A 27,936-nucleotide genomic window follows, 5' to 3' on the forward strand; every position below is an offset into this window, starting at 1 on the left:
TCAGGGATCAACTTTCCTGCACTGGGAGTGGGTGCTGGAGCACAGAAGGTCAAGATGTCTCTTGGGATGCTCAGAGCGTAAGATTGAAGCTGCTCTGCTTCCAATCCAGCTTCCTGCTAATGCACCTGGGATTGCGATGGAAGATGGTCCAAGTGCTTAAATTCCTGTCACCCAAGTGGGAGACCCAGATGGAATTCCTTCCTGGACCAGGCCCCAGCTCCTACTGTTGTGACCATTTGGGGAAAAGAACCAGCAGGTGGAAGCTCTCTCTCTCTCTCATTCTCAAATAAATAAATAATTATTTCTAGAAATTGGGACCTTGGACAAGTTACTTAACCTCTCTCTGCGTTTTCATTTCTTCATCAATAGAGTGGATAGCCGAGCTGGTCAGTCAAACAGGGTGGACGCAGTAAGCACCACGGGAGTGCTCGCTACATGACAGAGCTGTGGACCACAGCTTTGGCACCACCCAGCAGGTTTCAGGTGGTTGTTTGGAGGCATAGGGGAGAAAAAGAGGAAGGATTTCATATCTGTTTAGAGCTGTGCTAATTCCGATCAAGGTACGAGACTTTTCACAGTAGAAATCAGGATGTATTCCATTGTGGCCTTAAAACAATCACTGCTCAGAGGACTACTGGAATGCCTCTCTGTTGTAGAAGCCAGGCGAATGCTTTTCCAGAGCTGGAAATCTCTTAGAGTTTTATGAAACAAATGGGCACATTCTAAGTATTGAAGGCTTGATATAAGACTTTGGGAATTTCTTGGTATTGAACTACAGCCTTTTTTTTTTTAAAGACTTATTTATTTATTTGCAAGTCAGAGTTACACAGAGAGGAGAGGCAGAGAGAGAGAGAGAGAGGTCTTCCATCCACTGGTTCACTCCCCAGTTGGCCACAACAGCCGGAGCTGAGCCGATCTGAAGCCAGGAGCCAGGAGCTTCTTCCTGGTCTCCCACGTGGGCGCAGGGGCCCAAGCATTTGGGCCATCTTCTACTGCTTTCCCAGGCCACAGCAGAGAGCTGGATTGGAAGTAGAGCAGTCGGGTCTAGAACTGGCGCCCATATGGGATGCTGGCACTGCAGGCCACAGCACTACTTGTTCCAAGCTTCAGCCTTTTGGCATTTTTAATGTTCCCACAGCACGTTGTGCCACCAACCAGGGTGCACATTAGCAAGGTGCTGGAATTGGGAGCAGCGCTGGGACTGCAACTGTTGTACCTGAGCGAGTGCAAACAAAGGAGCTCCACACATTGATAAAATTTGATGGTCCTTTATTGCCGGCGGTGGAGAGTGGGCTCATGCCCTAAAGAACTCTTGACCCTGAAGCCCAAAGCAACAGGGTTTATAAAGGCAAAAACCACAAAATCGGGAGGGGAATACATGGTTGCTAGGATCGGGGGGGAATACATGGTTACTGGGGTCAAGCTGACCTAAAACCTATGCGAAACTAGTATCAATTATAATCTTGACAATACCAGTTACAATCTTAACAATTTTAATTATAATCTTGACATTAATCCAGGTATTGGTTTTAATCATATGTAGGACATAGACAAATTACATTTTTATTATTAACCCAGGTGTAGCCTACTCACTTCCAAGCTTGAGCGATCATGGTAGGGGGTTTCTGTGCTCTGCCAAGTGTGATGTAGTGGACTGCTATTGTTCAACTGTTTTAGATCATCGTTTCAGACCAGAGTCTCACGGTGTGGGGGGGGGCACCTTCCCAGAATGGAGTCTCAGGTTCTCCAAAATGGAGTCCCTACTGTCAAGGTGCTACTTCACAACCAGCACCCAGATTTCGGGTGCAGGTGTCCCAGGCAGTACTGTAACAGCTGTGTCAAAACACCCGCCTCCACATCTGTGGTTTTTATTGATCAAAGCAAGGCACAGGGCCGATCCAGTTACTAGGGGTGGGAAAACAAACGCTACCTCAATGGGAGGGGCTACAAAATATGGTGGCCATGATTTGCAGTCTACCACAGTCGCTCACCAAGCTGACTCCAACGTAAATGGACCAAGCAAAATTTCCAGATTCTGACTCTGTTCCTATGACATGGATCCCATCTTGCCCTGGACACTACCCCATTGCAGGTCAGGAAATAGAGCTTGTGTGGAAAAGCTTGTGGATGGCCTTTATCTGTTCTCAAGCTGTTGCTGGGCTGGGGTGAGGGGAACAGGGGTTGGTTGGTTGTTTTTAATTTGAAAGATAGAGTTACAGAAAGAGATAGAGATCTTCCGTCCACTGATTCACCCCTCAAATGGCTGCAGGGGCTGCTCCAGGAGCTTCATCCGGGTCTCCCACCTGGGTGCAGGGGCTCAAGCACTTGGGCCATAGTCTGCTGCTTTCCCAGGTGCACTAGCAGAAAACTGGATTAATCAGCCCTTTTCTAGTCAGTTAACTGGCAATCCCAAAATCCTTGCTCTTAAAGCCAACACATTAGGGTCAGTGGCTTAAAAGTGACGATTTTGAAAGAGGAGCTAGGTTGAAATTCAGGCTTCGTCATTTTGCATCTTTAGAAACATTTTCTGAAGTCTGCATTTCTCAGCAGTGTATTCAGCTCATGATATCGAGTTGTATTTGCCCACAAAACAGGGGTAACAGCTGCTTTGCAGGCTTGTGTGAAGACTGAAGAGGGTGTGTGCAGAGATTAGAGCCTGGCCCACGGGAGGCCTGCAGCGGGCTCGGCGGGGCTGTTACGGCGGCCTCAGTCTGTAGGAAGGTGTTTTCCTGCGGCAGGATTTTCTCAAGTCTCTTGCAGGATGGTCTGTAGGGCATTTGAGACTAGGGCCTTTGCAAATCCTCCCAACGGTGAAGCCATCCCAAAAAGCTTTGGGGCCATTAGCTTTCTGAATTTCGGTCTTTCCAGTTTTTTTGACCCACACTTTCTCTTTGTTTGCTTTGCTGCCCCCTTCTGGTGGAATCGGGGAAACAATGAGCTAATGTTTTAACGCCTACAGTCACTCCAAACGCTACAAACTATGTTTTGAATCCTTAGTCAGTTTGGGGTCGGCATTTGGCATTTTGGCGGTGAAGCGCCTCTCTGGATGACCAGATCCCACTCAGGAGTGACCGGGTTCGAGTTCCAGCTCTGCTTTCCTTTCCAGCCCCCTGCTAATGCACACCCTGGAAGGCAGCAGGCGACGGCTCAAGCTCCTGGGTCTCTGCCACACACATGGGAGCTGGGAACTGAGTTCCAGGCTCTTGGTTTCGGCCCGGGCTAACCACTGAGGAGCAAACCAGCAGATGGAAGATCTCTCTCTGCCTCTCATATAAAATGAAAATAAATAAATACAATCTTGGGGGGGGGGAAGAAAGTTTAAATGTGAAATACCTATAAATTTCAATTATTTATGTTACATGGAAATTACTACTTATCTTTAGACTTCTTAATATTAAAATGAACTGTTCACTTTGGGTGGAAAAGATACAAGAATAGCTTGCTTTTCTGAATGCATTTCACTTTTCTGAAACAATGAACTGTTTAAATAGCATTTTAATTTTTAAAAAATTTCCTAATGTTAATCTCATCTTGTATGGTTCCAATTTTAAAACCTACATAATATCCCTAGAATGGTATTTTAAACATTTGGTATAGAAACTGCATGCAAAATGTTATTGTGTACTTACTTCAGATACAAGGAGAACAGGTAAATCCTTAGATTTCTATGTTTAGTACTAATACCGCAAATTATTTAAATGCTTTTTCACATTCATGCTTCAGAAGACATTGAAAATATTCCAGATTGTACATATGTGTACATATACGAAGCTAAAGTTTAGAAGGCACAATACTTTAAAATAAAAGATGTATAGCTGATCTATACTTGTATGTACTTATCAAACTGTTACTCCTACCGTGGATTTTTTCCATCAGGAAAACATGTGGCGAGGCCGGTGCTGTGCAGCAGCGAGTTAAGCCACCACCTGACAATGCCGGCATCCCATCGTGAGGCACCGGGTCCATCCCAGCGGCCCTGCTTCTCATCCAGCTCCCGGAAAGCAGCAGAAGATGGCTCGAGTCCCTGGACCCCTGCACCCGTTGGGAGTCCTGGAAGAAGCTCCTGGCTCCTGGCTTTGGCCTGGCCTAGCCCCAGGCATTGCGGTCATTTGGGGAGTAAACTAGCAGATCTGTTTCTCTTCTCTCGCCCCGCTCCTTCCCCCCACCTCTGTAGCTCTTTCAAATAAATAAATAAGTCTTTGAAAAAAAAAAAACTGAATATGTTCTTTCTGAAATATGGGCAAGCATTCTAAAGCCATGGGTGTTAATGACATCCAATCATAGAAGCACATACATCTTGTTAACTCCAAACCGAGTGAAATGCCTGGAATCTTTGGAATTCACTTTCCTCAGGAATTCAAAAGAGCCCCATTCCTTGTAGTCAGAACAGAGTGCCATTTCCCTGAGCAACCCAAGCACTGCTGCTTTTCATTGGTTCAGTTAGTCAACTATGTCATTGACAAGATTCAGGCAACTTACAAACAGAAGAGGCAACAGGTTGTGGCCAGTCTGTTAAAATAACATAGGTGGTTTTCCAAAACTAGATCTACTGCGCACATACAGTGTCATAAGGGAGGGCTGCTTGTGGGGTGGGGATCTGCCAGGTCTTGGTGACAGTCTTTGTAATTCTCCATCAGAAACACAAGTTTCTGGCCTCAAAGAACTATATCACAAAGATCCAGCATTGGAGACTTAAGTGTTAAAAAATTGAAATTAAGTGACATCTCATTATTTAGAAGACTACCAATACAATAGAACCTGAAATTTTTTTTAAGAGATTTTATTTATTTATTTGAGAGACAGAGCTACAGAGAGGGAGAGACAGAGAGAAAGCACTTCCATCCGCTGCTTCACTCCCCAGATGGCTGCATTGGCTGGAGCTGAGCTGATCCGAAGCCAGGAGCCAGGAGCTTCTCCCATGCGGGTGCAGGCTCCCAAGCACTTGGACCATCTTCTACTGCTTTCCCAGGCCGTAATAGAGCTGGACAGAAGACTAGCATGGACACAAACTGGCACTCATATGAGATGCCGTGCCACAGGTGGAGGCTTAGCTCACTACACCACAGTGCCAGCCCCAGAATCTAAATTTTTTTAAAAAGGATTTATTTATTTGAAAGGCAGAGTTAGAGAGGGTGAAGGGGGGACAGAGAGAGAGGAGAGAGACTGAGAGATCTTCCATCTGCTGGTTCATTCCTCAAAAGGGTGCAATAGCCAGGGCTGTGCCAGGCCAAAGCCAGGAGCCTGGAACTCCATCTGGGTCTCCCATTGTGGGTGCAGAGGTCCAAGGACTTGAGCCATCACCTGCTGCCTCCCAGGGTGCATTAGCAGGAAGCTGGAAGCTGGGGTAGAGCCAGGACTCAAACTCTGGCTCATCAATGTGAGATGCTGGCGCCCCAAGTGGTGTCTTAACTGCTATGCCAGATACTCGTGGTTTGTTTTTTGCTACTGAGTTTGAGCTCCTTACATATTCTGGTTATTAACTCTTTGTCAGATGTAACTACAAATATTGTCTCCACCCTAATGTTTTCTTTTCTATGCAGAAGTTGCTCAGTTCGATGAAATTTCATGTGTCAAACTTAAATGTTTTATGTGAAATGCAGTCTCTCTCTCTTTCTCTCTCTCTCTCTCTCTCTCTCTCTCTCACACACACACACACACACAGAGGATCATCCATCTGCTGGTTCATTCTCCACATGCCCACACCAGCTGAGGCTGGACCAGGCTGGCGTTCATTCTAGGTCTCCAGCATGGGTGGCAGGGACCCACGCACTTGAGCCATCACCTGCTGCCTCTCGGGGAGAGCAAAAACAAAAAGTTGCATTGGAAGCAGAGGCAGGACTTGATCCGATACTTCAGCATGGGATGTGTAAATTCTTTATTTTAAAAATTTACTTATTTATTTTAAAGGCAGAGTTACAGAGATGGGAGAGGTGGGGAGAGACAGAGAGGTCTTCCATCCGCCGATTCACTCCTCAAATGGCCCCAACAACCAGAGCTGGGCCAATCCAGAGCCAGGATCCAGGAGCTTCTCCCAGGTCTCCCATGCAGCTGCAGGGGCCGAAGCACTTGGGCCATCTTTCACTGCTTTCCCAAGTGCATTAGCAGGAAGTTGGATTGGAAGTGGAGTAGTCGGGACTCAAGCCAGCAAAACTGGCTGCCCAAAGTTTGACAGATGAGTAGGGTTCATGAGAATGAAGATGAAGAAGGGTGTTTGTAAGACAGAGTATAGGATGACTACGGTGTGAGGGACCTAGGGAACTCTAGGTAGTTCACTGTAATCAGAACACAAATGTGAATAGAGAAAAGGCCAGAGAAGCCAGCAGCAGACAGGTCTTGAATGGGTGGCGGGTCTTGCATGATCTGCTGAGGAGCTTAGACTGTTTCTGGTTCTCCAATTTCCTTATGCAACTGAATCACCTGCAGTTTGTCCAAAATGTAAGTCCCTTACCACAATTCAGATTGAAGTCCAGGGTAGGAACCTTGGAACTGAATTTTCAGGACACTTTTAGGGTGGGAGAACCTGGACCAAATTTTGAGTTTTCAGGAAACATTACCATAGGTAATGAAGAACCTTTAATGATTTTTAGGGAAGAAGAAACAATTAGAAAAAGTCAAGTGGAGGTAAGATTGGCCTTCTAGAAGATGCGTCTGGTGGATTGAATAGACTAGAACCTAGAGTACAGGATGAATCGGGTAACTGGCAGGAGTAATGAAAGAAAGGTGTGAAGGTTAAGCTGCAGCCTGCAATGCTGGCTTCCCAGAAGCGCTCAGTTCAAGTCCTGGCTGCTCCACTTCCGATCCAGCTCCCTGCTAATGCACCTGAACCCCTGCCACCCACGTGGGAGAGCCTGAGGGAACTCCTGGCTCTGGCCTGGCCCTGCCATTTTGTACATTTTGGGAGTAAATCAGTGGATGGAAGCTCTCTCTCTCTCTTCTCTATTTGTAAACAAACAATCTTAAAAAAAAAAAAACACCCTAATTCTGAAGATCCAGATAAAAACAAAATATTTATATTCTTATTTATAAAATAAAGCTAAGGTGCTGGTGCTGTGGCGTAGTGGGTAAAGCCACCACCTGCAGTGCCAGCACCCCATATGGGTGCCAGTTCGAGTCCCAGCTGCTCCACTTCCAATCCAATTCTCTGTGCTAATGTGCTAGGAAAGCAGCGAGATGGCCCAAGTGCTTGGGCCCCCACACCTGTGTGGGAGACCTGGAGGAAGCTCCAGTCTCCTGGCTTTGGATGGGCGCAGCTCTGGCCACTGTGGCCATTTGGGGAGTGAACCAGCAGATGGAAGAGCTCTCTCTCTCTGCCTCTCTGTAACTCTAACTTTCAAATAAATAAATAAATCTTCAAAATAAAATAAAAAAGCTAAGAAACTATACCATTATCTTGCAGTGGGAAAAGATTTCTAGAAGAGGTCAGTATTGATTATAAAAAGCATTAACTATAAAAGAAAAGGTCAATAACTTGGACTAAATTTAGGAACTTCTATTTATCAAAACTAAACACCAGCAACAGAGTGAAAAGGCAGACCAGTGCACACCCAAGATTAAAATGCATTATACTTAATTCTAACTAATCAGTAAGAAATAGACAACCCAAGAGAAAACAGGTGAATTATAGAATTATAGTTTGTGTATATTCTGCTTTACTTGAAACTGTCAAACAGTATCTATTTTGACTTGACCAGGTAGCTCACTAGAGGATCTCCACATAGTCGTAAGCACCTGAGAAAGTGCTCCACTTCATCTATCATCAGGGAAATACATATCCAGATCACATAGCAAGATCACTTCATAAATGTTTAAACTGAAAATTATTAGCCACACTAACCATCAGCTTAGCAAAGACTTCCAACAATTATTACACCACTTTGGAAAACCAGGTGGTGTTATCTACCAAAGCTTAAATATATATGCATATCCTACAACTGGACTCATATACCCAACAGATGTATGTATGTTTACCAAGACACAAGCCAAAATGTTCACAGCATCAAATGCCTACTAATAGTAGAACAAACTGTAGCATATTGTTTAATACAAAGGTCTGTACCAGTGGAAAATAAACAAATGCTACCTGTATGTAAAGGAAGAAATCTCAAGAAGCCTAGGGTGGAAGCTTCTGAGGCCAATGCTGTTTCATCGCTTGAACAAGGTGGTGGTCACACTCACATGGGTCTACTTTAAGATGATTAATGCTTTTTGTACCCTTAAGAACACGGAGTGCCAGTACTGGTGCTGTGCCTCCGCCTGCACTGGCGGCATCCCATATAGGTGCTGCTTTGTGTCCCAGCTGCTCCTCTTCTGATCCAGCTCTCTGCTTGTGGTCTGGGAAAGCAGTGGAAAATGGCTCAAGTGCTTGAGCCCCTGCACCCCTGTGGAAGAGCCAGAAGCTCCTGGCTCCTGAGAGGCCCAGCTCCGGCTGTTGTGGCCATAAGAGGAGTGAACCAGTGGAATGACGACCTTTCTTTCTGTCTCTCCCTCTTTGTCTGTAACTCTACCTCTCAAATAAATATCTTAAACAAACAAACTTCAGTGAAGCTATTCTAAGAAATCTCTTCCCTGGGCTGGCACTGTGGCACAGTAGGTTAATCCTCTGCCTGCGGCGCCAGCATCCCATATGGGCGCTGGTTCGAGTCCTCGCTGCTCTTCTTCCAATCCAGCTCTCTGCCATGGCCTGGGAAAGCAGTAGAAGATGGCCCAACTCCTTGGGCCCCTGCACCCGGGAAGAAGCTCCTGGCTCCTGGCTTTGGATCAGCACAGTTCCGGCTGTTGCAGCCATTTGGGGAGTGAACCAACGAAAGGAAGACCTTTCTCTCTGTCTCTCCCTCTCACTGTCTGTAACTCTACCTCTCAAATAAAATAAATAAAATCTTTAAAAAAAAAAAAAAGAAATCTCTTCCCAACAAAAAATATGAATGATTTCAGTATCATATTACACAGCTCATCAAATCTTCAAAAAGGCTAATTTTTTTTTTGTTATGTTTTTACTTTAGTTCAAATTTCATTAGGAAAATGGATGTGTGCCTTATGAATTTCAAGGTTCACAACATTATCATTTCTTTACGACCAAAACATTTACAAAAACTTTCAAGTTCTAAGGGATAACATGAAGAGCATTTAGCTTTTTTTTTTTTTTTTGACAGGCAGAGTGGACAGTGAGAGAGAGACAGACAGAAAGCTCTTCCTTTTGCCGTTGGTTCCCCCTCCAATGGCCGCCGCAGCCAGTGTGCTGCGGCCGGCGCACCGCGCTGATCCAATGGCAGGAGCCAGGTGCTTCTCCTGGTCTCCCATGGGGTGCAGGGCCCAAGCACTTGGGCCATCCTCCACTGCACTCCCTGGCCACAGCAGAGAGCTGGCCTGGAAGAGGGGCAACCGGGACAGGATCGGTGCCCCGACCGAGACTAGAACCTGGTGTGCTGGCGCCGCAAGGCGGAGGATTAGCCTAGTGAGCCGTGGCGCCGGCCTAGCTTTTTTTTTGAAGATTGATTTATTTATTTGGAAGTCAGAGTTACAGAGAGGGAAAGACAGGAGAGATCTTCTGTCTGCTGGGTCACTCCTCAGATGGCCACAACAGTCAGAGCTGAGCCAGAACTTCATTGAGGTCTCCCACGTAGGTGACAGAGGCTTAAACACTCGAGCCGTCTTCCATTGCTTTTCCCAGACCATGAGCAGGGAGCAGGTTAGAAATGGAGCAGCTGGGACTTGAACTGATACCCATTGGATGCTGGCATTGCCAAGTATTTAACTTTGATAATATTTTAACACAAAGTTTTAGCATTATTTTTTTCCTTTAAAACAATGCTCTTCTGTTAATATAAGGTTACTCTCTGTCATTTTTTTTTTTTTTTTAAATATGCAGCGGTAGGAAGAAACAGTTCTGTTTTCCTAACCACACTTTGGTGGGTGTTCTATCAGGACATTTGTTGGTGGGCTAATAATGACAAGGAGGAAAAAGGTTTGGCTCAAGGATAAAAGCCATGTTTGTTTTACAGGAGGTGCAAAGAAATTAAAATTCATTCACATTTATCCCAAGGACCGAGCCAGCAAAAAAGCCAATATTAAGTCTAAATTCCCAAGAATAGGGAATGAAAAAACCAAGACAACACATAGGCACTGTAAAATTGTTTTCGTTGTTTTAATGGCAGGTCAAATATTCTGAAACATACATATAATCTGATAGTCTTCTAATCCCAGTTGAGTTCAAATATTAAAGTAACACACACAAGCTAAGAGACTTCAATATTGTTCCAAGGCACTTACTGAATCTCCATGACTAGTTGAAAACAAGGACAATTAAGATGAACAATTAGACAGTATATAATATAAAAATAACTTTTTGCTTACAATTTACAAAATGTATTATTACAATCTTTGATCTCTGATAACCTGCAATGCTGGCTGCATGAATCCAGCAATTTTAAAATTCAGAAACTATTTTCTAAAACTTCAGGGCAAATAATTTACAAATAAAGTACACAAAGATTTAGACCATGCAGAAATTTCTTACATCTTCTGTTAATAATATTTTATGACTGCAACTTTATCAAGTTATATACCTACTTGCCCTGTACATATACAAAATAATGCATACATGATAAAACAGCAAAAGAGTAGTCCTTAAAGTCAATTTATCATAAAAGTATTACTATATTAACATGTCTACAAGCAGCGTTGTAACAGGGTTAAAAGACATTAAGGCAATAATACTTGAAGTTACAAAATAAAACCATATGTAATACTTTTTCCTAAGTGTAGTATAAGGCAGGTAGATGGTCCCAGCAAAAAATATTAAGGTAACAACCTACACTGCTGTTAGTCCCACATTTGAAAGATGGAATACTATAAATCTGGCTTTTGGTGGCACTTGGATTTTCCAGTATAATTTAAAGTGTCTTTTAGCTCCCTGAATCATGTCCATTCTGAAGGAGGATCTCTTGGTCCTTTAGGTCTTCCACAGCGATTACCAAAACCTACAGAAAAAAAGATACCACAATAACTGATTGGTATTTGAAAAAACTTTCACACTCCAAGTCTGTGGACATTATCATTTTCAGGAACAAAAATTTCTATATGAGAATTTAGAATTTGAACCAAATAACACTTGGTAGGTAGATGCAAAACAATTGTGAACACTTATAATTGTAAATTTATTTTGAAAATAACTGCTACTTTTAACATCATGCTAAAAATACAACCAATCTTATGATGCAAAAAAAACATCTAAGATATAGATTTTCCAACAAAAAAGTTTTTTTATAGTTTGGTTTTTAATCACAGTGTGGAATAGAATTAAGTGTTTCACTTCTTTCAGGATTAATTCCAAGCAAGTTTGATCAGACATATTTTATTTTTGGCAAACACCATATTAGAACCTGAGTAGAGCAAAGCAAAAAACTTAATGAAAAACTTGAAACAATGGCAAATTACTTTTTTTCATTCTTGCATGCTTTGATTATTTGAAATTATTCATTAAACAAATTACCGATATCTGTGGCTTCTGTTGGACTTTCTGATATTTGATCTTTCTTGTCACTGAAAATAGGTGGACATTCTGCACAAGATTCTGCGTGAATACTTGCTGCTAGATGATCTAAAATGCAGAAACAAAGCCCTTGTTAATCACCATCCTTAGCAGCAGCACACTCAAAACCCTGGCATTGTTTTAATGTGGGCAATGCATTACAAGTTCTGCTTTTTTTTTTCTTAAGATTCATTCATTTATTTGAAAAGCAGGGTTACAGAGAGAGAGGAAGAGACAGAGAGAAAGAGATCTTCCACCTGCTGGTTCACTCCCTAAATGGCTGCAACGGCCATGGCTGGGTCAGTTCAAAGCCTTGAGCTTGGAACTCAATCTAGGTCTCCTATGTGGGTATAGAGGCCCAGGTAGTTTGGGCCATCTTCCATTGTTTTCTCAGACTAAAACATTTAGCAGAGAGCTGGACTGGAAGTGGAGCAGCCAGAACTCTAAATGGTGCTCATCTGGGATGCTGGTGTCACAGGTGGCAGCTTAACCCACTGGGCCATAACACTGACATTTTAAAAAAATTTTTATTTTATTTATTTGAAAGGTAGAATGACAGAAACAAAGGGAAAGACAGACAGAAAGCGATCTTCCATCTACTGGTTCAGTCCCTAAATGGCTGCAAAGGCTGGGGCTGGGCCAGCCTAAAGCCAGGATCCTAGAACTCCATCCTGGTCTCCTACATGAGTGGCAGAGGCCCAAGCACCTGGGCCGTATCTGCTGCCTTCCCAGACACATGAGTGAGGAGATGGATGGGAAGTGAACAGCAGGACTCGGTTGCTTTGATAATGGCATGCCAGTGTCACAGGCAGTGGCTTATTAACCCACTGCACCACAATGCTGGCCTCAATTCTGTTTTCAAATCATAGTTCATTCACTTAGTTATTAATGCATAATACTAGTGTCAAAAGAAATCAACTACTGTGATCCATTCTTTTTTTCAGAACCTTTACTACAATCTCCTACATTTGTGGAAAGAACCTTTTTAGAAATTGGAAATACAAATAGATGACTCCCATCTTCTAATGCTTGTATCTACAAAAGGGTTGGCAAATAAACTTCTTATAGAAAATAAGTCTAGAGAATTAAGTATTTTAAGTTTTGCAAGCCACATAAGATCTCTGTCATATATTTTTTATTAGTTCGTTTGCATTTGTTTTTTTTTATTTTTTATTTTTTGACAGGCAGAGTGGATAGTGAGAGAGAGAGACAGAGAGAAAGGTCTTCCTTTTTGCCATTGGTTCACCCTCCAATGGCCACCGCAGCCGGCACATCGTGCTGATCCAAAGCCAGGAGCCAGGTGCTTCTCCTGGTCTCCCTTGCGGGTGCAGGGACCAAGCACTTGGGCCATCCTCCACTGCCTTCCCGGGCCATAGCAGAGAGCTGGCCTGGAAGAGGGGCAACCGGGATAGAGTCCGGTGCCCCAACCGGGACTAGAACCCGGTGTGCCAGCACCGCAAGGTGGAGGATTAGCCTGTTAAGCCACGGCGCAGGCCTGCTTTTGTTTTTAAACACCTCTGTGAAAAAGAAAAAGCTGGGGTGGGTATCTTGGCCTAATGGTTAAGTTGCCACCACTTGAGATCCTTGCATTCCATATTGGAGTACCTGTGCTTGATACCCACCTCCAGCTCCTGATTCCAGCTTCCTTCTTGCTAATGCGTACCCTGGGAGGCAGCGGTGACAAGTATTTGGATCCCTCCCACTCACATGTGGGAAAATATGATAGAGTTCCTGTCTCCCAGCTGCCACCCAGCCCAGTCCTGGCCTGAATGAACACCTGGGGAGTGAGTCAGCAGATGGAAGCTCTTCCTCTGTGCTTCTCAAATAAATATAAAATATAATAGGTATAGCTCCTAGCAGAGGGCTTCATGCTGACTAAGTAAGAAATACACTCTCTCTCTCTATATATATATATTTATACACACGTACACATATATACATATATTATATATGTATATAACACACACACACATAACAAAACGCCATATGTTCAGTTCAAAGGCACAATAAAAAAACAATAAGCCAATTGTAGAATTAGGTCTGTGAGTTGCAGATTGCCAGTCCCTGGTCTCGTGGGAAACAGATACATATATCAATTATTATAGTAGCATATTAAATCTTCTAGCAAAATTACACAAGGAGCGCTAGGGGGACAGAGAGGAGACAGACTTAGAGGACACCAGTAACGTTGTAAGTCAGTTTGGCTCCTATGCTTCTAGTCTTTTCATTATAATATACTGCCTCAGAAAGGAGATACCAAGTTTATGAGACAGACTACACCCAATAAACCAAGATCCAGGCTGGAAGCATGAGAGAGAAGAGCTGAAGAATGGTAGGTAGGAGCAGAAATGATAGAATTGAAGGAACTGTACAGGCCATTTGATGAGTTGCATTCATGATCACTGATTTATAAAAGAAATAAATAACTTATTTTAGTTTGACAAGTTAAAGTAACATTTAGAAAAAATTTCTGGGGCCAACATTGTGGCATAGCAGGTAAAGCTGCTGCCTTCAACATCGGCATCCCATATTGCTATTGGTTGGTGTTCCGACTGCTCTGCTTCTGATCCAGCTTCCTGCTACTGGCTTGCGAAAAGCAGTGGAGGATGGCTCAGGTGTTTGGACATCTACCACCCTCGCGGGAGACTGGGTTGGTGCTCCTGGCTTCAGTCTGGCCCAGCCCTGGCTGTTGTGGTCATCTGGGGAGTAAACCAGCAGACAGAAATATCTGTCTCTCTCTGACTTTCAAGTAAAATAAATCTCTAAAAATTTTTTTTTTGGACAGGAATTTCCTCCAGATTCCCTCCAAGGGTGGAAGGGCCCAAGCACTTGGGTCATCCTCTGCTGCCTTCCCAGGCACATCAGCAAGTAGCTGGTTGGGTGTGGAGCAGCCAGCTTTCAAACCAGTGCCCATAGAGGACGCCAGCATCGCAGGGAGGGGCTTAATCTGCTATGTCACAACACCGGCCCCTAAAAAAAATTGATTAACAAATTAAGATTTATTAAAAAAAATTTTTTTGGGGGTCGGCGCTGTGGCACAGCGGGTTAAAGCTCTGGTTTGAAGTGCCGGCATCCCATATGGGTGTCGGTTCTAGTCCCAGCTGCTCCATTTCCAATCCAGCTCTCTGCTATGACCTGGGAAAGCAGTAGAAGATGGCCCAAGTCCTTGGGCCCCTGCACCCACATGGGAGACCTGGAGGAAGCTCCTGGCTCCTGGCTTCGGATTGGATCAGCTCCAGCCATTGTGGCCATCTGGGGAGTAAGCCAGCAGATGGAAGACTTCTCTCTCTGTCTCTCTCTCTCTCTCTCTGTAACTCTTTGAAATAAATAATAAAAATAAATAAATATTTAAAAAAATTTTTTTTCTAACTTGGCATTGTAACAATGGTTTGAGCTATAAAATTTCACTGATCTTTATAAATAGTTGTAAAAGGACAAAAGAAGATTTCTAAAACAATTGATTCTTAAAATATTTTATTTGATAGGCAGAGAGAGAGAAAGACAGAGGGAGAGAGGGAGGGAGGGAGGGAGCTGGTCTAGGCTGAACTCAGGAGTCTTAAATTCAATAATCTAGGTCTCCATGTTGGTGACAGGCACTTAACTGCCTGAGCCATCACCTGCTGCCTCCTGGGTGCTCATTTAGTAGGAAGCTGAATCAGAAGTGGAGCAGGGGCCGGCGCCTCAATAGGCTAATCCTCCGCCTGTGGCGCCGGCACACCAGGTTCTAGTCCCAGTCGGGGCGCCGGATTCTGTCTGGTTGCCCCTCTTCCTGTCCAGCTCTCTGCTGTGGCCCGGGAGTGCAGTGGAGGATGGCCCAGGTCCTTGGGCCCTGCACCCGGATGGGAGACCAGAAGCACCTGGCTCCTGGCTTCGAAACAGTGCGGTGCGCCAGCTGCAGTGGCCATTGGGGGGTGAAAAGGAAGACCTTTCTGTCTCTTTCTCTCTCTCACTGTCCACTCTGCCTGTAAAAAAAAAAAAAAAAAAAAAAAAAGAGAGAGAAGTGGAGCAGGAACTTGAACCTAGGGACTCCTACATGGGATCTGGAGTCCTAGAAGGTGACTTAACTAACGTGTTAATCACCTGTGCTTAAAACAACTGGTTTTTTTTTTTTTAAGTTTATTTTATTTATTTTTTGACAGGCAGAGTGGACAGTGAGAGAGATAGAGAGAGAGAGAGAAAGATCTTCCTTTTTTCCATTGGTTCACCCCACAATGGCCGCTGCGGCAGGTGCACAGAGATTAGCCAAGTGAGCCATGGCGCCAGCCCTTATAGAACAAATTCTTATTACTGACATAAATCTAAAGAATTTATTCAAGTCAGGATCTAGTTTCTAAGTGTTTTTTATAAACAAGAGAAAATAAAAACAAGAAACTATCTAAAAATAATTTCATTGCCATTAATCTGCATCTACTGATAATAAAGTCTCCCATGATGTTTCCAGATCAGTACCAGGTAGGAGGAATTAACTTGAAAGAATTATACTACATAAGTTAAGTTTCTAGAAGATTTGTCCTAGATATTTTCCATACAGAAATGACCAAACAGGGGCCAGTGCTGTGGTGCAGCAGGTTAACGCCCTGGCCTGAAGCACTGGCATCCCATATGGGCATTGGTTCTAGTCCTGGCAGCTCCACTTCCGATCTAGCTCTCTGCTATGGCCTGGGAAAGCAGTAGAAGATGGCCCAAGTGCTTGGGATCCCTGCACCGGCGTGGGAGACCTGGAAGAAGCTCCTGACTTCTGGAACTTTGGATCGGTGCAGCTCCGGCTGTTGTGGCCATCTGGGGAGTGAAGCAGCGGATGGAAGACCTCTCTCTCTGTTTCTACCTCTCTCTGTAACTTTTTCAAATAAATAAATAAATCTTTAAAAAAAAAAAAAAAAGAAATGACCAAACAGCACAAACCATACAATATTCTATTTTATAGAAATTAATCTATAAAATCTACAGCAAAAAAGAAAAACTCTTAATTACTTACCACATTTTTCATTTCCAGAGGTTATCAAGCCCTAGAAAAGACATTTAATAGCTATTACAATACACTTACTTTATGTACAAATAATGGTTACGAGGGGGCTTCAAAAGGTTTGCAGAAAAATGAAATTTAAAGAGTACTACAAATTCTCCATTAACTTTTGGATGCCCCCTGCATATTCTGAGAAATTAGATTCCGGATCAAGAAATTAGAATCAGAGGAAAAGGAAATAATGATATTTTCAATTGGGTTTATAATTTTTAAAAACACTATGCTATTGTATACTGGCAATACAAGTTTCTAGATGTAAACTTAAAAAGGAGCTACCACACAAAGGAACATAAACATTGCTGCACTCTGTAAGCTATCTATTCCATTTCATCAAATTATGGCATCACCAATTAAGACAGCCCTTTGTGGGTTATCAGTATTTTGTGTGCCCCTTAATATATGTCATGTTTTACAATCAATTTTAAGATGTATCTTATCTTTAAATATTAAAATATGGGGGAAAATATTAATGATAATGAAAAATGATGTTTCTCATGGCCAAAATATTTATTAAACTACCAAATCATTTCCTGAACATGAAAAAAATCTAGGGTTGCTAGAAAAACCAAAGAAAGGGACTTTGTGCCCACTCTTACGGTGGGGGAAAAAATCTAGGAAAGTACCATGACCCTGAAAATAGCAACTTCTGTTCCAGTCAAACCCCCAAAATGCTCTGGAACACGGCCTAATTTATACACTTCAAAACCAGCTTGAGAAAATACTGTTCTGAAGTCATGGCTGATGCAGGTCAGGTTGCCTTTTTTAAGAATTTCAGATTCTACATTTTCTATCAACTTTCATCTGAAATCTTAGCACAAAAATGCTGATCAAAAATTAAACTATATGTAATAGTTTCAAGGTGACAGTTATAACTACTAGAATGTAAGTTAACCAAGAGCTATACTTGCTCCAATCCTAAAGTACTCACTTCAGACTTTGTTTGTTCAGCCTGTTCCTGATTTTGAAGTTCACTCCATTCAGATCTTGTAGGTGTATCTGAGAAAAATGAAAATCTTATAATTAACATCTTCAATTTTTTTGCATTAAGTCATATGTAAAAAATTCTGTAGATTTTCCTTATTTTTATAATGAGAACAGATATGAAACTGACAAAAGTTACCCATGTCAAATTTTTTTAAAACATTTATTTTTATTTGAAAGGCAGAGAAACAGACAGAAATCTTCTAACAGTTGGTGACTCCCCAAGTTCCTGCAATAGCTAGGGCTGGACCAGGCTTAAGCCAAGAGTCCTGAACTCAATCTAGGTTTTCTACGTGAGTGGTAGGGCCCCAACTGCTTGCTGCTGCCTCAGCAGGAAGCTGGCATCAGGAGTGCAGCAGAGACTTGAACCTGTACACTCTGATAGGCGAAGTAAGGGCTCCAAGAGGTGTCTTAATCTCTGTGTCCAACCTCTGCCACATATCCTACAGATTTCTAGATGCTATCATTGCCATAACAATTTTGTAATCTCTGTTAATTCAGAAAGTTCCTCTAAGTTTCTTTCCTTATAAATTTAACTAAATGGGAGGCAGCATTGTGGCACAGCAGGTAGATCTGCTGCTTGTAGCACCAGCATCCCATATGCATGCATCCTGGCTACTCCACTTCCGATCCAGCTGCCTGCTAACGTGTTGGGCAAGCAGTGGAAAATGCCTCAAGTGCTTGGGCCCCAGCACCCATGTGAGAGACCAGGAAAAAGCTCTTGGCTCCTGGATTCAGATCGGCCAAGCTCTGGGCGTTGGGGCCATTTGGGAAATGAACCAGCAGATGGCAGATCTCTCTCTTACCCCCATCTCTGTAACTCTGCCTTTCAAATAAAAAAAATTAACTAAATGACTTCAGTCTTAAGATTTTATTGTAAATCTACCAATAATGTGACAAATTTAGACAACTGAGATACACTGTTTCTAACACTCTTAAAATCAGCCAAAATTAATAATAGTATCTGAGTATGAGGCACTGTGAACACATTCCAACTGTTAATTCTTTTTTAAGGAGGTTAAAGGAAAAAATTTTATCAGTGCTTTAAAATATGATCACCTTGGAATTCTCACTGCTACTATAGTGGTCTTAAGTCTCTCAATTAACATCAATCCAGTGATGCTAAATAACAGTCCAACTTAAAGGTTAACTTACCTGAAGCAATTAATGCCTTCATAAATAAATGCCACTTATACTGAATGAAAAGATACCAAATTGCAAATACACTTATAATTACACTTAACTAAATGCTAGTATCTAATGCAAATATAGCCATTTAAAATAGCCATCTTAGCAAGTAAAAATTACTATTTTAAAGTATTTTCCAAACAAAATGTTGAATGCATATCACTATCAATTCAAACCTGTTTTTGGATTTAATGATGCAGCCCAACAGCTACTAAAGTACAACCAGCCATCTTTTCTGTAGTGTAGTGTCAGAGGAAGAGATACTCACTATGTTCACTTGCTAAAACAAAAGACTCAGGAGTTCTTTCAGGTAGGGGAGGAGGTGACTCTTCATTACCATCAACATCTACATAAAATAAATACAATTTAAATAAGTTATTAAAAATTAACAAGATGTCATCTAAACAGAGAGTGCTTTCTTGACATTCTAAAAAAATCTAAGAAAACAGTTTTTGGGGCTGGCATCGTGGCACAGTAGGTTAATCCTCCGCATCCCATGCCAGCATCCCATATGGGCGCCGGTTCTAGTTCCGGCTGCTCCTCTTCCAACCCAGCTTTCTGCTGTGGCCTGGGAAAGCAGTAGAAGATGGCCCAAGTCCTTGGGCTCCTGCACCTGCGTGAGAGACTGGGAAGAAGCTCCTGATCAGCGCAGTTCCGGTCACTGCGGCCAGTTGGGGAGTGAACCATCGGATGTAAGACCTTTCTCACTGTCTCTACCTCTCAAATAAATATCCACTTCTTCTTTTTTTTTTTTTTTTTTTTTGACAGGCAGAGTGGATAGTGAGAGAGAGAGAGAGACAGAGAGAAAGGTCTTCCTTTTTGCCGCTGGTTCACCCTCCAATGGCCGCTGCGGCCAGCGCATCTCACTGATCCGAAGCCAAGAGCCAGGTGCTTCTCCTGGTCTCCCACGCGGGTGCAGGGCCCAAGCACTTGGGCCATCCTCCACTGCCTTCCCGGGCCATAGCAGAGAGCTGGCCTGGAAGAGGGGGAACCAGGATAGAATCCGGCGCCCCAACCGGGACTAGAACCCGGTGTGCCGGCGCCGCAAGAAATATCCACTTCTGATTCACTTCTCTGCTATGGCTTGAGAAAGCAGTAGATGGCCCAAGTCTTTGGGCCCCTTCACCTGTGTGGAAGACCCGGAAGAAGCTCCTGGCTCCTGGCTTCGGATTGGCCCAGCTATGGCCGTTGTGGTCATTTGGGGAGTGAACCAGCAGATGGAAGACCTCTCTCCCTCTCTGCCTCTTTGTAACTCTGCCTTTCAAATAAATAAATACATCTTAAAAAACAAAACAAACAAAAAAACCTAAACAAGAAACTTCACAACCCAATTAATTAGCAAGAAGAGTTATAGAGCTTACTGAAAAAAGAATGAAATCCATCCCTACTGCACGGAGAAAATGATGCTCCCGTGCCTTTCCTGACTGCAAACACTGCTCAGTCTGAACGCAGCCCTTGGTAGCAAAGCCAGCAAGCAAGCATCTTCTCTACCAGGCTTACTGTTGATGTTTCGAGTTCAGAAAGAAAAGTTTTAGTTCTCTCCAGATCTCTTTCTTCTTCACCCTCTCTCTCCTGATCACTCTCTCAACTCCCACCCCCCTTCTGCACCCCTTCCCTGCAGTCTATTGGAATTTTGCCATCAATAAACCCTTTCCCTTTAAAAAAAAAAAAAAAGTTTCAGTTACCTGACTAAAGCCAGTGTTTCCCAAACTGGATTTAATTGCTAACTCCTCTTATGCTTTCTTTCTGCCTTACTACTTCCATTGATCCTATTCACTTTAAAAACAATTTATCTCTCTTTTTTTTTTTTTTTTAATTTGAGAGGCTGAGAGAACATGTGAGCTCCCAACCACTGGTTCACTCCTGAAAGGCTCACACTGGCTAGGGCCAGCTGTGAAGAAGCTGGGAGCTGGGAACTCAACCTTTGTCTCCCCTATGGCTGGCAGAAACCCAGCCACTCTGAGACATCGCCGCAGCCACCGGAGTCTGCATTGGCAGGAATCAGGAATCAGGAGCCAGAGCCAGGCAGGGACTGAGCCCAGGGGCTCCAAGGAGGGATGCAGGCATCTTAACTGCTAGGCCATACACCTGCCCACGCTCACTTTTTAAACTTCACTCCTTTTAAAGTTAACTATGTACTTTAGTTATGTTTTAAACAGCAATAGCTGAAATAACAATGGAAGTGCTAGTTATTTTTCTGAAACACATAAAGATGTAGCTACTGAAAAAACCTCAAATGGTCTTTATTTTCTAAAATCTTGTAAACGGTAGTATCTGAATGTGCTCTGAGAATACTGACTGAATCATATAAATTTTTTTCAGCACTAAAAATTAGCTCTTGGGAAAAATGCATTAAGCCAGCTTCATCAGCTCGCCTTGTTATGAGTTAGGGTAAATAAGCATATTAGATTTTTGAGTTTTCACTGCAGATAGAGTAAGAACATACAAGAACACAATTCTGTGTGCAGACTCTCAGATTAGGGAGGATGGGATAACAAAAGGAATTATTATCATCATCCAGGGCTCGTTCTCTTAAAAAATGACAACAATTTCCTTGCCATAGTACTCTATTTTACAACCGATAAACTATGCGTAAGAGACTGAAAATCAAGTAAAGCTTTCTGCTTTCAACAAAGATAAGGTAGATGTTTGCTCTTGCCTATCCCACATTTACTTAGCTGGTGACACAAGTAAATACAGCCTCTGGGTGCTGCTGAGAGAGGAGCTCCTGCCAATACTCGATGTACCTATCAAGGGTGCCAGAACTCTCTGTTGCCACCGAAGAACAACTCGCAACCTTATCCAGTAGTTGGCAGTTAGCAGCAATGAAGAGATGACTACTGGAAGGAAGGGACACAGAGTCTGGGCATTACAGTAGCATTTCAGAAATTAGAACAGGGGCCGATCTTTGCTGCATAACTGCATGTTTCTCTTTAGATTTCTGCTTCATCTTTCCTATGTCACAGACTTTTGTTTTAACCAGAGACTGCACATTTTATAGAAGTTGTTACAACTCATACACTGTATGCGATCTACTACAGCCAAATTTCAGAAAACATTTGAGAGGCCTGAGTGACTGAAATCTGAATTCACAGCTAGGAATTTCTGTCCGGCACTAAGGGACTTAGACAAAAGGTTATTTTAGGTATCATCACAAAAGCATTCAGTTAATTCACTAACAAGTTCTATGACAAACAAAAAACCCTAACTCTTATGCCAAAGGTGTGACAAGGTAAATTATCTGTAGATAAAAATCTTAAATAATAATCCATAAAATAATCTACATGGCAAATAACTAGCAATACATTAAAGCAGGACTCCTGGAGTGGGTGTTCAGTAAAATGGTTAAGATACTGGTTGGGATGCCCCTATCCCACATGAGAGTGCCTAGGTTGGATTCCTTGCTCTGGCTTATGACTCCAGCTTCTTGCTAATGGCGATCCTGGAGGGAGTGGTGATGGCTCAGGTGACTGGGTTCCTGCCACCCTGGATTGAGCTCCTAGCTGCTGTCTTCAGGGCTGGCCCAGCCCCAGCTGTTGTGGGTATTTGGGGAGTGAGCCCATGAATGGGAACATGCTATATCTATTTCTGTCTCTCAAAACAAAACAAACAAAAAAATCCAAACAACAAACCACTTATAGCTATGCTGCAGTGAGGAACATTTATACAGAAACATTTTCAATTAACATCAAACCAATACCATATGGTAAAAAGAAACCTTTAGCTACCTTTGAGATAGAAATAAAACTGGAAAAAAAAAAAAGAAATTTTATTTATTTGAAAGGAAGAGTTATAGAGAGGTGGAGGCAGAGAGAAAGAGAGAGAGAGACAAAGAGAGACTGCTTCCATCTGCTGGTTCACTCCCCAGATGGCCTCAATGGCCCTGCTGGATGATCTAAAGCCAGGAACCAGGCACCTCCTCCAGGTCTCCCATGTTGGTGCAGGGGCCCAAGGACTTGGGCCATCCTCCACTGCTTTCCCAGGTGCATTAGCAGGGAGCTGAATTGGAAGTGGAGAAGCTGGGACTTGAACTGGTCCCCATATGGGAGGCAGAACCTATGGGAAGTAGCTTTACCTGTTATACCACAGCACCGGCTCGAACATATCTTATTTTTTGTCTACATATTTTTTTTATATCCTTAAGAGTTTGGAAGTTATATTTTCAAACTCGGAAGTTGAAGTAAAGATACTAGCTTAGTTGCTTATCTACTTTATCAGATACATTCTCAAGACAAAAAAATATAGTGTGCTTGAGTCAGGGAAAATGGTCAGAAATAGAAGGTCATCATCTCTCAATTTCATAGAACTTATATTACCTTATTATAAATACTAGTCTGCATGTATCACTACCAAAGTTCACTGGCCAATGATAATCAAAATATTAGTAAATAGCTTTTGTGTTTATATATCTGCTCTCAACTTGTATGATCTATTTAAGAAAATAGCCATTATCATTTCTAGCAGAATTAAGAGGAGTTTCAAGAAACAATAAAATATCTAGGAAACTGAGTGCATACATTATCTTGTATTCTGAGACTGCTTAATCACCCCTGTTCTGCTGACTAGTTTGCAGTATGGCTCTTAAGTTAAACTCAGGGTTGCCTTATCAGCAAGCATTTGTGAATACAGTGAAAATACAAAAAGATTTTTTGTAGTTAAAAGAAGCAGAAAAAAAGATGACTAAACAGATACTTATGAGAACATAGATAAAATTAAATGGCAAATTATGTTGTTCTACTTTACTGATGTCACTGTCGGGTTTGGGGAACCTGTTTCCACCAAGAATGACTTGGATATTTATAACATCATTTCTGGGCCATACAAAATTTTTAATTTAAAAATTAGTCTGTGTATATTTACTGAATTTCAAGCCCACCTGTGGTTGCCCCTTGCAGGGCCAGACAAAATGATTTTGTGGGACATTCCCCATCCCTGCTTAAGCAATTCTCTTTCCTAAATTACTTCAAATTACTCAGTAATTTTTAAAAGTTTTACTTTTCGCTCGAGAGCTAGATATAGAATGAAAATTAGAAGAGCAAGAGAGAGAGAAAAAAAGAACACTCTCATTCACTGATTTACTCTCCAAATGCCTGCAATGGCCAGTACTACTGGGCTGGTTTGAAGCTAGAAGCCAGAAACTCAACCCTAGTCTATGACGGGGGATGGTTCAATTACTTGAGCCATCATTGCTGCCTCTCTAGGTCTGTACTAACAGGAAGCTAGAGTCAGGAGTCAGGAGTCAGAGCCAGGCATAGAACCCATGCACTTCAATATGGGATGTGAGTGTCTAAGTGCTAGGTCAAATGCTTGCTCCAGTCAGATAAATTTCTGACCTACAGAAAACACTGAGTTATAATATGGGCTAACAAGAAACTTGCCCATTAAAACAACTGACATATTTTGAAAACACAAAACCCACAAGTACCATGTGGTCAAATTAAGCTAACAATAAGTAAACAAAAGCTTACTGAAAAGTTAGCATCTATTTTTGGTAGATTCAAAGTGCAATGTGGAATAAAGTATAACAAATTAATACAGATACAGTGCTTAGAACAGTGTGTAACTGGCACATAATAGAGATATTTAAGTGTCAGATACTTTATTATTACCTTTTTCAGCACCTGAATGTATTGTTCCTGCTATATCATGTCTAGCAATGGACATTGGCAACACTTTCCTAGTGGAAATGCTTTCAGTACTGGTGGCAGCAGAAACTGTGGCACTTGCTGTTGAAATATTAGTTTTATTCTTGGTCACAGCACCATCAGAGTTCCTTTCATCTGAGTCTGAGTCATCAGAATGAAGCGGATTAGTGAAACTGAGGGGTGCTCTGAACAGAGGTGAACTGTTAGGATGATCCACAAGATCATGAGTTTCAACTTGTGTTGTAGGGCTTGGTGTTAAACTCACAGTTTTCCTAGGTTGACAGTGGATATCTGAGGATTTGTCTTCAGATAAATCAGGGATGGGCATGGTATTTTCAGGTCCATGAAATGACCACACTGTATGTCCTTTCTCTTCAAGAGGTAAGTGGTCCGGCCTTGGAGGAGTGTCTGAATTCTGTGACTCCTCTGGTGGAGTAACTGCTATTCTGTTCGACTGTGTTGCACTGCAGTCCACACAGGAATTCTGAGAAATATCATCAACTTTTAGATCCCCTGAACTTAATTCTTGTGGTTTAGAGACTTTGTCAGTGATACAAGTTGAAACGGATTTAATTTTAATTGCATGTCCCCTGTTTAAGAGTGTGTTCCCATCAAAACTTTTTGGTCCCTCTTGCAGAGGGACCTTCTTAATCTCAAAACTCAAGTTTCGCTCCAATTTTTTATCTATCTGTTCAAGAGTTGATTCATTTTTCCCTGGAAGATCAGTTGATTTATTATAGTTCCTGTTGAGGTCTGTTGACTGTTGTTCTGATGAGACCATGTGCAACACTGGCTTTGGATGGTATCTGTCATTGTCCTGCCACACAGTCGTGACTGTTGGAAAGGCTGACGGAGGAGAAGGGGTCAGGATGGGTGGCACTGGGTGAGGTTCTGGTGGCTGCAGTATCTCTTCTTTAGCATCCCCTTCTACAAGGCAACTGAAACGTGGACATTAAAAAGAAGGATTTTAAATGTCTGATCTTTTTGAAATAAGTTGATAGATGACAATGAAATAGCTAAGTCTGTTGTACTGAAAACTACTAGAATCTATAGCTTGAATAAAAAACTTTCAAACTAAGAAAACTACATGTTTATCAGTGTAATAACCATATTCTAGGAGGACTTAAAAAGTAAAATAACATTAAATTTTTAATGAAAACAGGATTCCCATTTCACAGCCTTCCAGCTAGCCATGGGTACCTCTTCCTCCAGCTGCTTCTAAGATGTGCCTCCAGATTTCAAAATAGTAGTTATTTCTTGGCACATCTGTTTCATAATTCTCGACTGACTTCCTGCTATGGAAGTGTCCTCTTCCCCAACTTGCCTACACTGGCATAATTTCTAGCTAGCTCAATGTGATAATCAGATATCATCAAACCTATGGCATTGCATTTTATACCTTTCCCTCTATAACTTCTCATTTTGCCCTTATGATAGCCTCGATATTCTGATGGCTTGGTTCTTTATGTACTGCTTGTAACCTAGCTCTTCTAATTTCTCCCTGCAAATTTGTACATCTCCTCTCAACAAGGGAAGCACACCAGGTAACTATCAACACTACAGATATCCCTCCTAGACACACTGGGCCTCCTGCTCCATGTGAACCCCCAGCTTTGTAGGCTACCTCACAGCTTTTTCTTCAGTTTCAGATTCTCCTATTCCCCAGATCCCATCTTCTTTCCAGGTATGTTCCCTCGTTTTGGTGGGTTTCAACCTCTATGGCTTCTCAACAAGTATATGTGGGAGGAAAACTCTTTGTGGGGTTACACATTTGAGTATTATATTTTCACACAGTGATTTTTAAACAAGGTACAGAATTCTACATTGAAAAGAATTTTCTTGAAATTCTGACTCCTATTTCTTTAACAGTAAACTTTTTTCTCTCTGGGTTTTGAATTCTTTTTTTTTTTTTTTGATCTTCTACAATCTCATGATGAAACTTTTTTTAAATAAAAATTTATTCATTTATTTATTGAAAAAAGACAGAGGGATAAACACACAGAGATGAAGAGAGGAAGAGAGACAGACAGGTCTTCTATTTGCTGTTCAGACAACAGCCAGGCCTGGGCCGAACCAAAGCCAGGAGCTCCATCAGGGTCTCCTGGGTGGGTGGGAGAAACCCAAGGACTTTGGGCCAACATCTGCTGCCTTCCCAAGTGCATTAGAAAGAAGCTGTTTGGAAGCAGAATAGGGACTTGAACTGGCACTCTGATATGGGATGCAGGTGTCTCAAGCTGTCCTTCATGATGTAACTTTAAAATAATCTATTACATTTGGACTCCTTTTTTACCCATTATATTAGGAACTTGGGTTATACTTTATATATGAAAATACATATCATGTGTGTTTATTTTCTTGGGGGATAGCTTTGACTATTTTCCAACCTTCTGCTGAAATTTTAAAAACTTATGCTATCATGTTTTTATTTTCCAAGAGCTTCTTATTACCATCTGATTCTTATTTCAGGGATTTACTAGTGACTGAGAAAATGGGACAGTTGCTCCCCCCATCTTTTTTTTTCTACTCCGTGTTTGCTGCACTTTCCTCTATCTTTCATGTTAGAGACTTTTTGTCAAATGTCTGATCACTCCTGATTCTGCCTACCTTTTTTTTTTTTTAAAGTAACAGTTTTAATTTTCTTTAAAACAAGATTGATTTATTTATCTGAAAGGCAGAGTTAAAGAGAGAGAGAGAGAGAGAGAGAGACAGACAGACAGACAGACAGACATATCTTCTATATGCTGGATCATTCTCCAAATGGCCACAATAACTGGAGCTGGGCTAATCTGAAGCCAGGAGCTAGGAGTTTCTTCTGGGTCTCCCACACAGGCGCAGGAGCCCAAAGACTTTGGTCATCTTCCACTGCTTTCCTAACCACATTAGGAGGGAGCTGCACTGGAAGTGAAGCAGTTGGGACTCAAACTGGCATCCAGATGGGATGCCAGTGCTGCAGGCGCTGTACCTACTATGCCACAGTGCCAGCCCCTCTGCCCACTTTTAAGAATGGAGTATTGGGGCTAGTGTTGTGATAGAGTGGGTAAACCCCTGCTTGTGACGCTGGCATCCCATACGGGCCCCAGTTTGAGTCTCAGCTGCTCCACCTGTGATCCAGCTCCCTGCTAATGGCCTAGAAAAAGCAGTGGAGGATGGCCCAAGTACTTGGGTCCCTGCCACTCACATGGGAGACCTGGATGAAGTTCTTGGCTTTGCCTGGTCCAATCAGTTCTGCTTCAGTCATCTAGGGAGTGAAGCAGTAGATGGAAGATCTTTCTCTCTCTCTGTAGCTCCTTCTCTCTGTCACTCTTTCAATAAATAAATAAATCTTAAAAAAATTGAGAGCATTAAAAATGACTAAAAAATGTGTATGTAAGGGAGAGGACTTGTGGCACAATTACTGTCTTATTACATGGTAACTGAATTCAATCCTTGTGATATCACTGGAGAGTCACAACTACCAAGACCTAGGGCTTTCTTTTCTGGGTGATTAGTTTTTCAAAAGAAGGAATATGTCTCCTACCTTAAGTAGGAGTATCTGGGGAGCCAACTAAGAGGTGGAAGCAGAAAACTGAGGG

The 27,936-nt window shown here is 42.3% G+C and overlaps 1 protein-coding gene across 1 annotated transcript in view; it reads right to left on the minus strand.

The window, feature by feature from the left end:
• Nucleotides 1–10,115: 10,115 nt before the first annotated feature.
• PTPN12 (protein tyrosine phosphatase non-receptor type 12) overlaps nt 10,116–27,936 on the minus strand; it is a 100,211-nt gene continuing 82,390 nt past the window's right edge. Inside the window, exons 13-18 of the mRNA XM_062211461.1 lie at nt 24,329–25,302; nt 18,988–19,065; nt 17,479–17,546; nt 16,503–16,533; nt 11,489–11,596; nt 10,116–10,976 (exon numbers count right to left, since the gene is read on the minus strand). Coding sequence (XP_062067445.1) covers nt 10,915–10,976; nt 11,489–11,596; nt 16,503–16,533; nt 17,479–17,546; nt 18,988–19,065; nt 24,329–25,302 — 1,321 coding nt within the window. The 3' untranslated portion in view covers nt 10,116–10,914. The remainder of the gene's footprint in view (nt 10,977–11,488; nt 11,597–16,502; nt 16,534–17,478; nt 17,547–18,987; nt 19,066–24,328; nt 25,303–27,936) is intronic.

The sequence above is a fragment of the Lepus europaeus genome, chromosome 1 (assembly GCF_033115175.1).
Source record: "Lepus europaeus isolate LE1 chromosome 1, mLepTim1.pri, whole genome shotgun sequence".
Taxonomy (NCBI): Eukaryota; Metazoa; Chordata; class Mammalia; order Lagomorpha; family Leporidae; genus Lepus; species Lepus europaeus.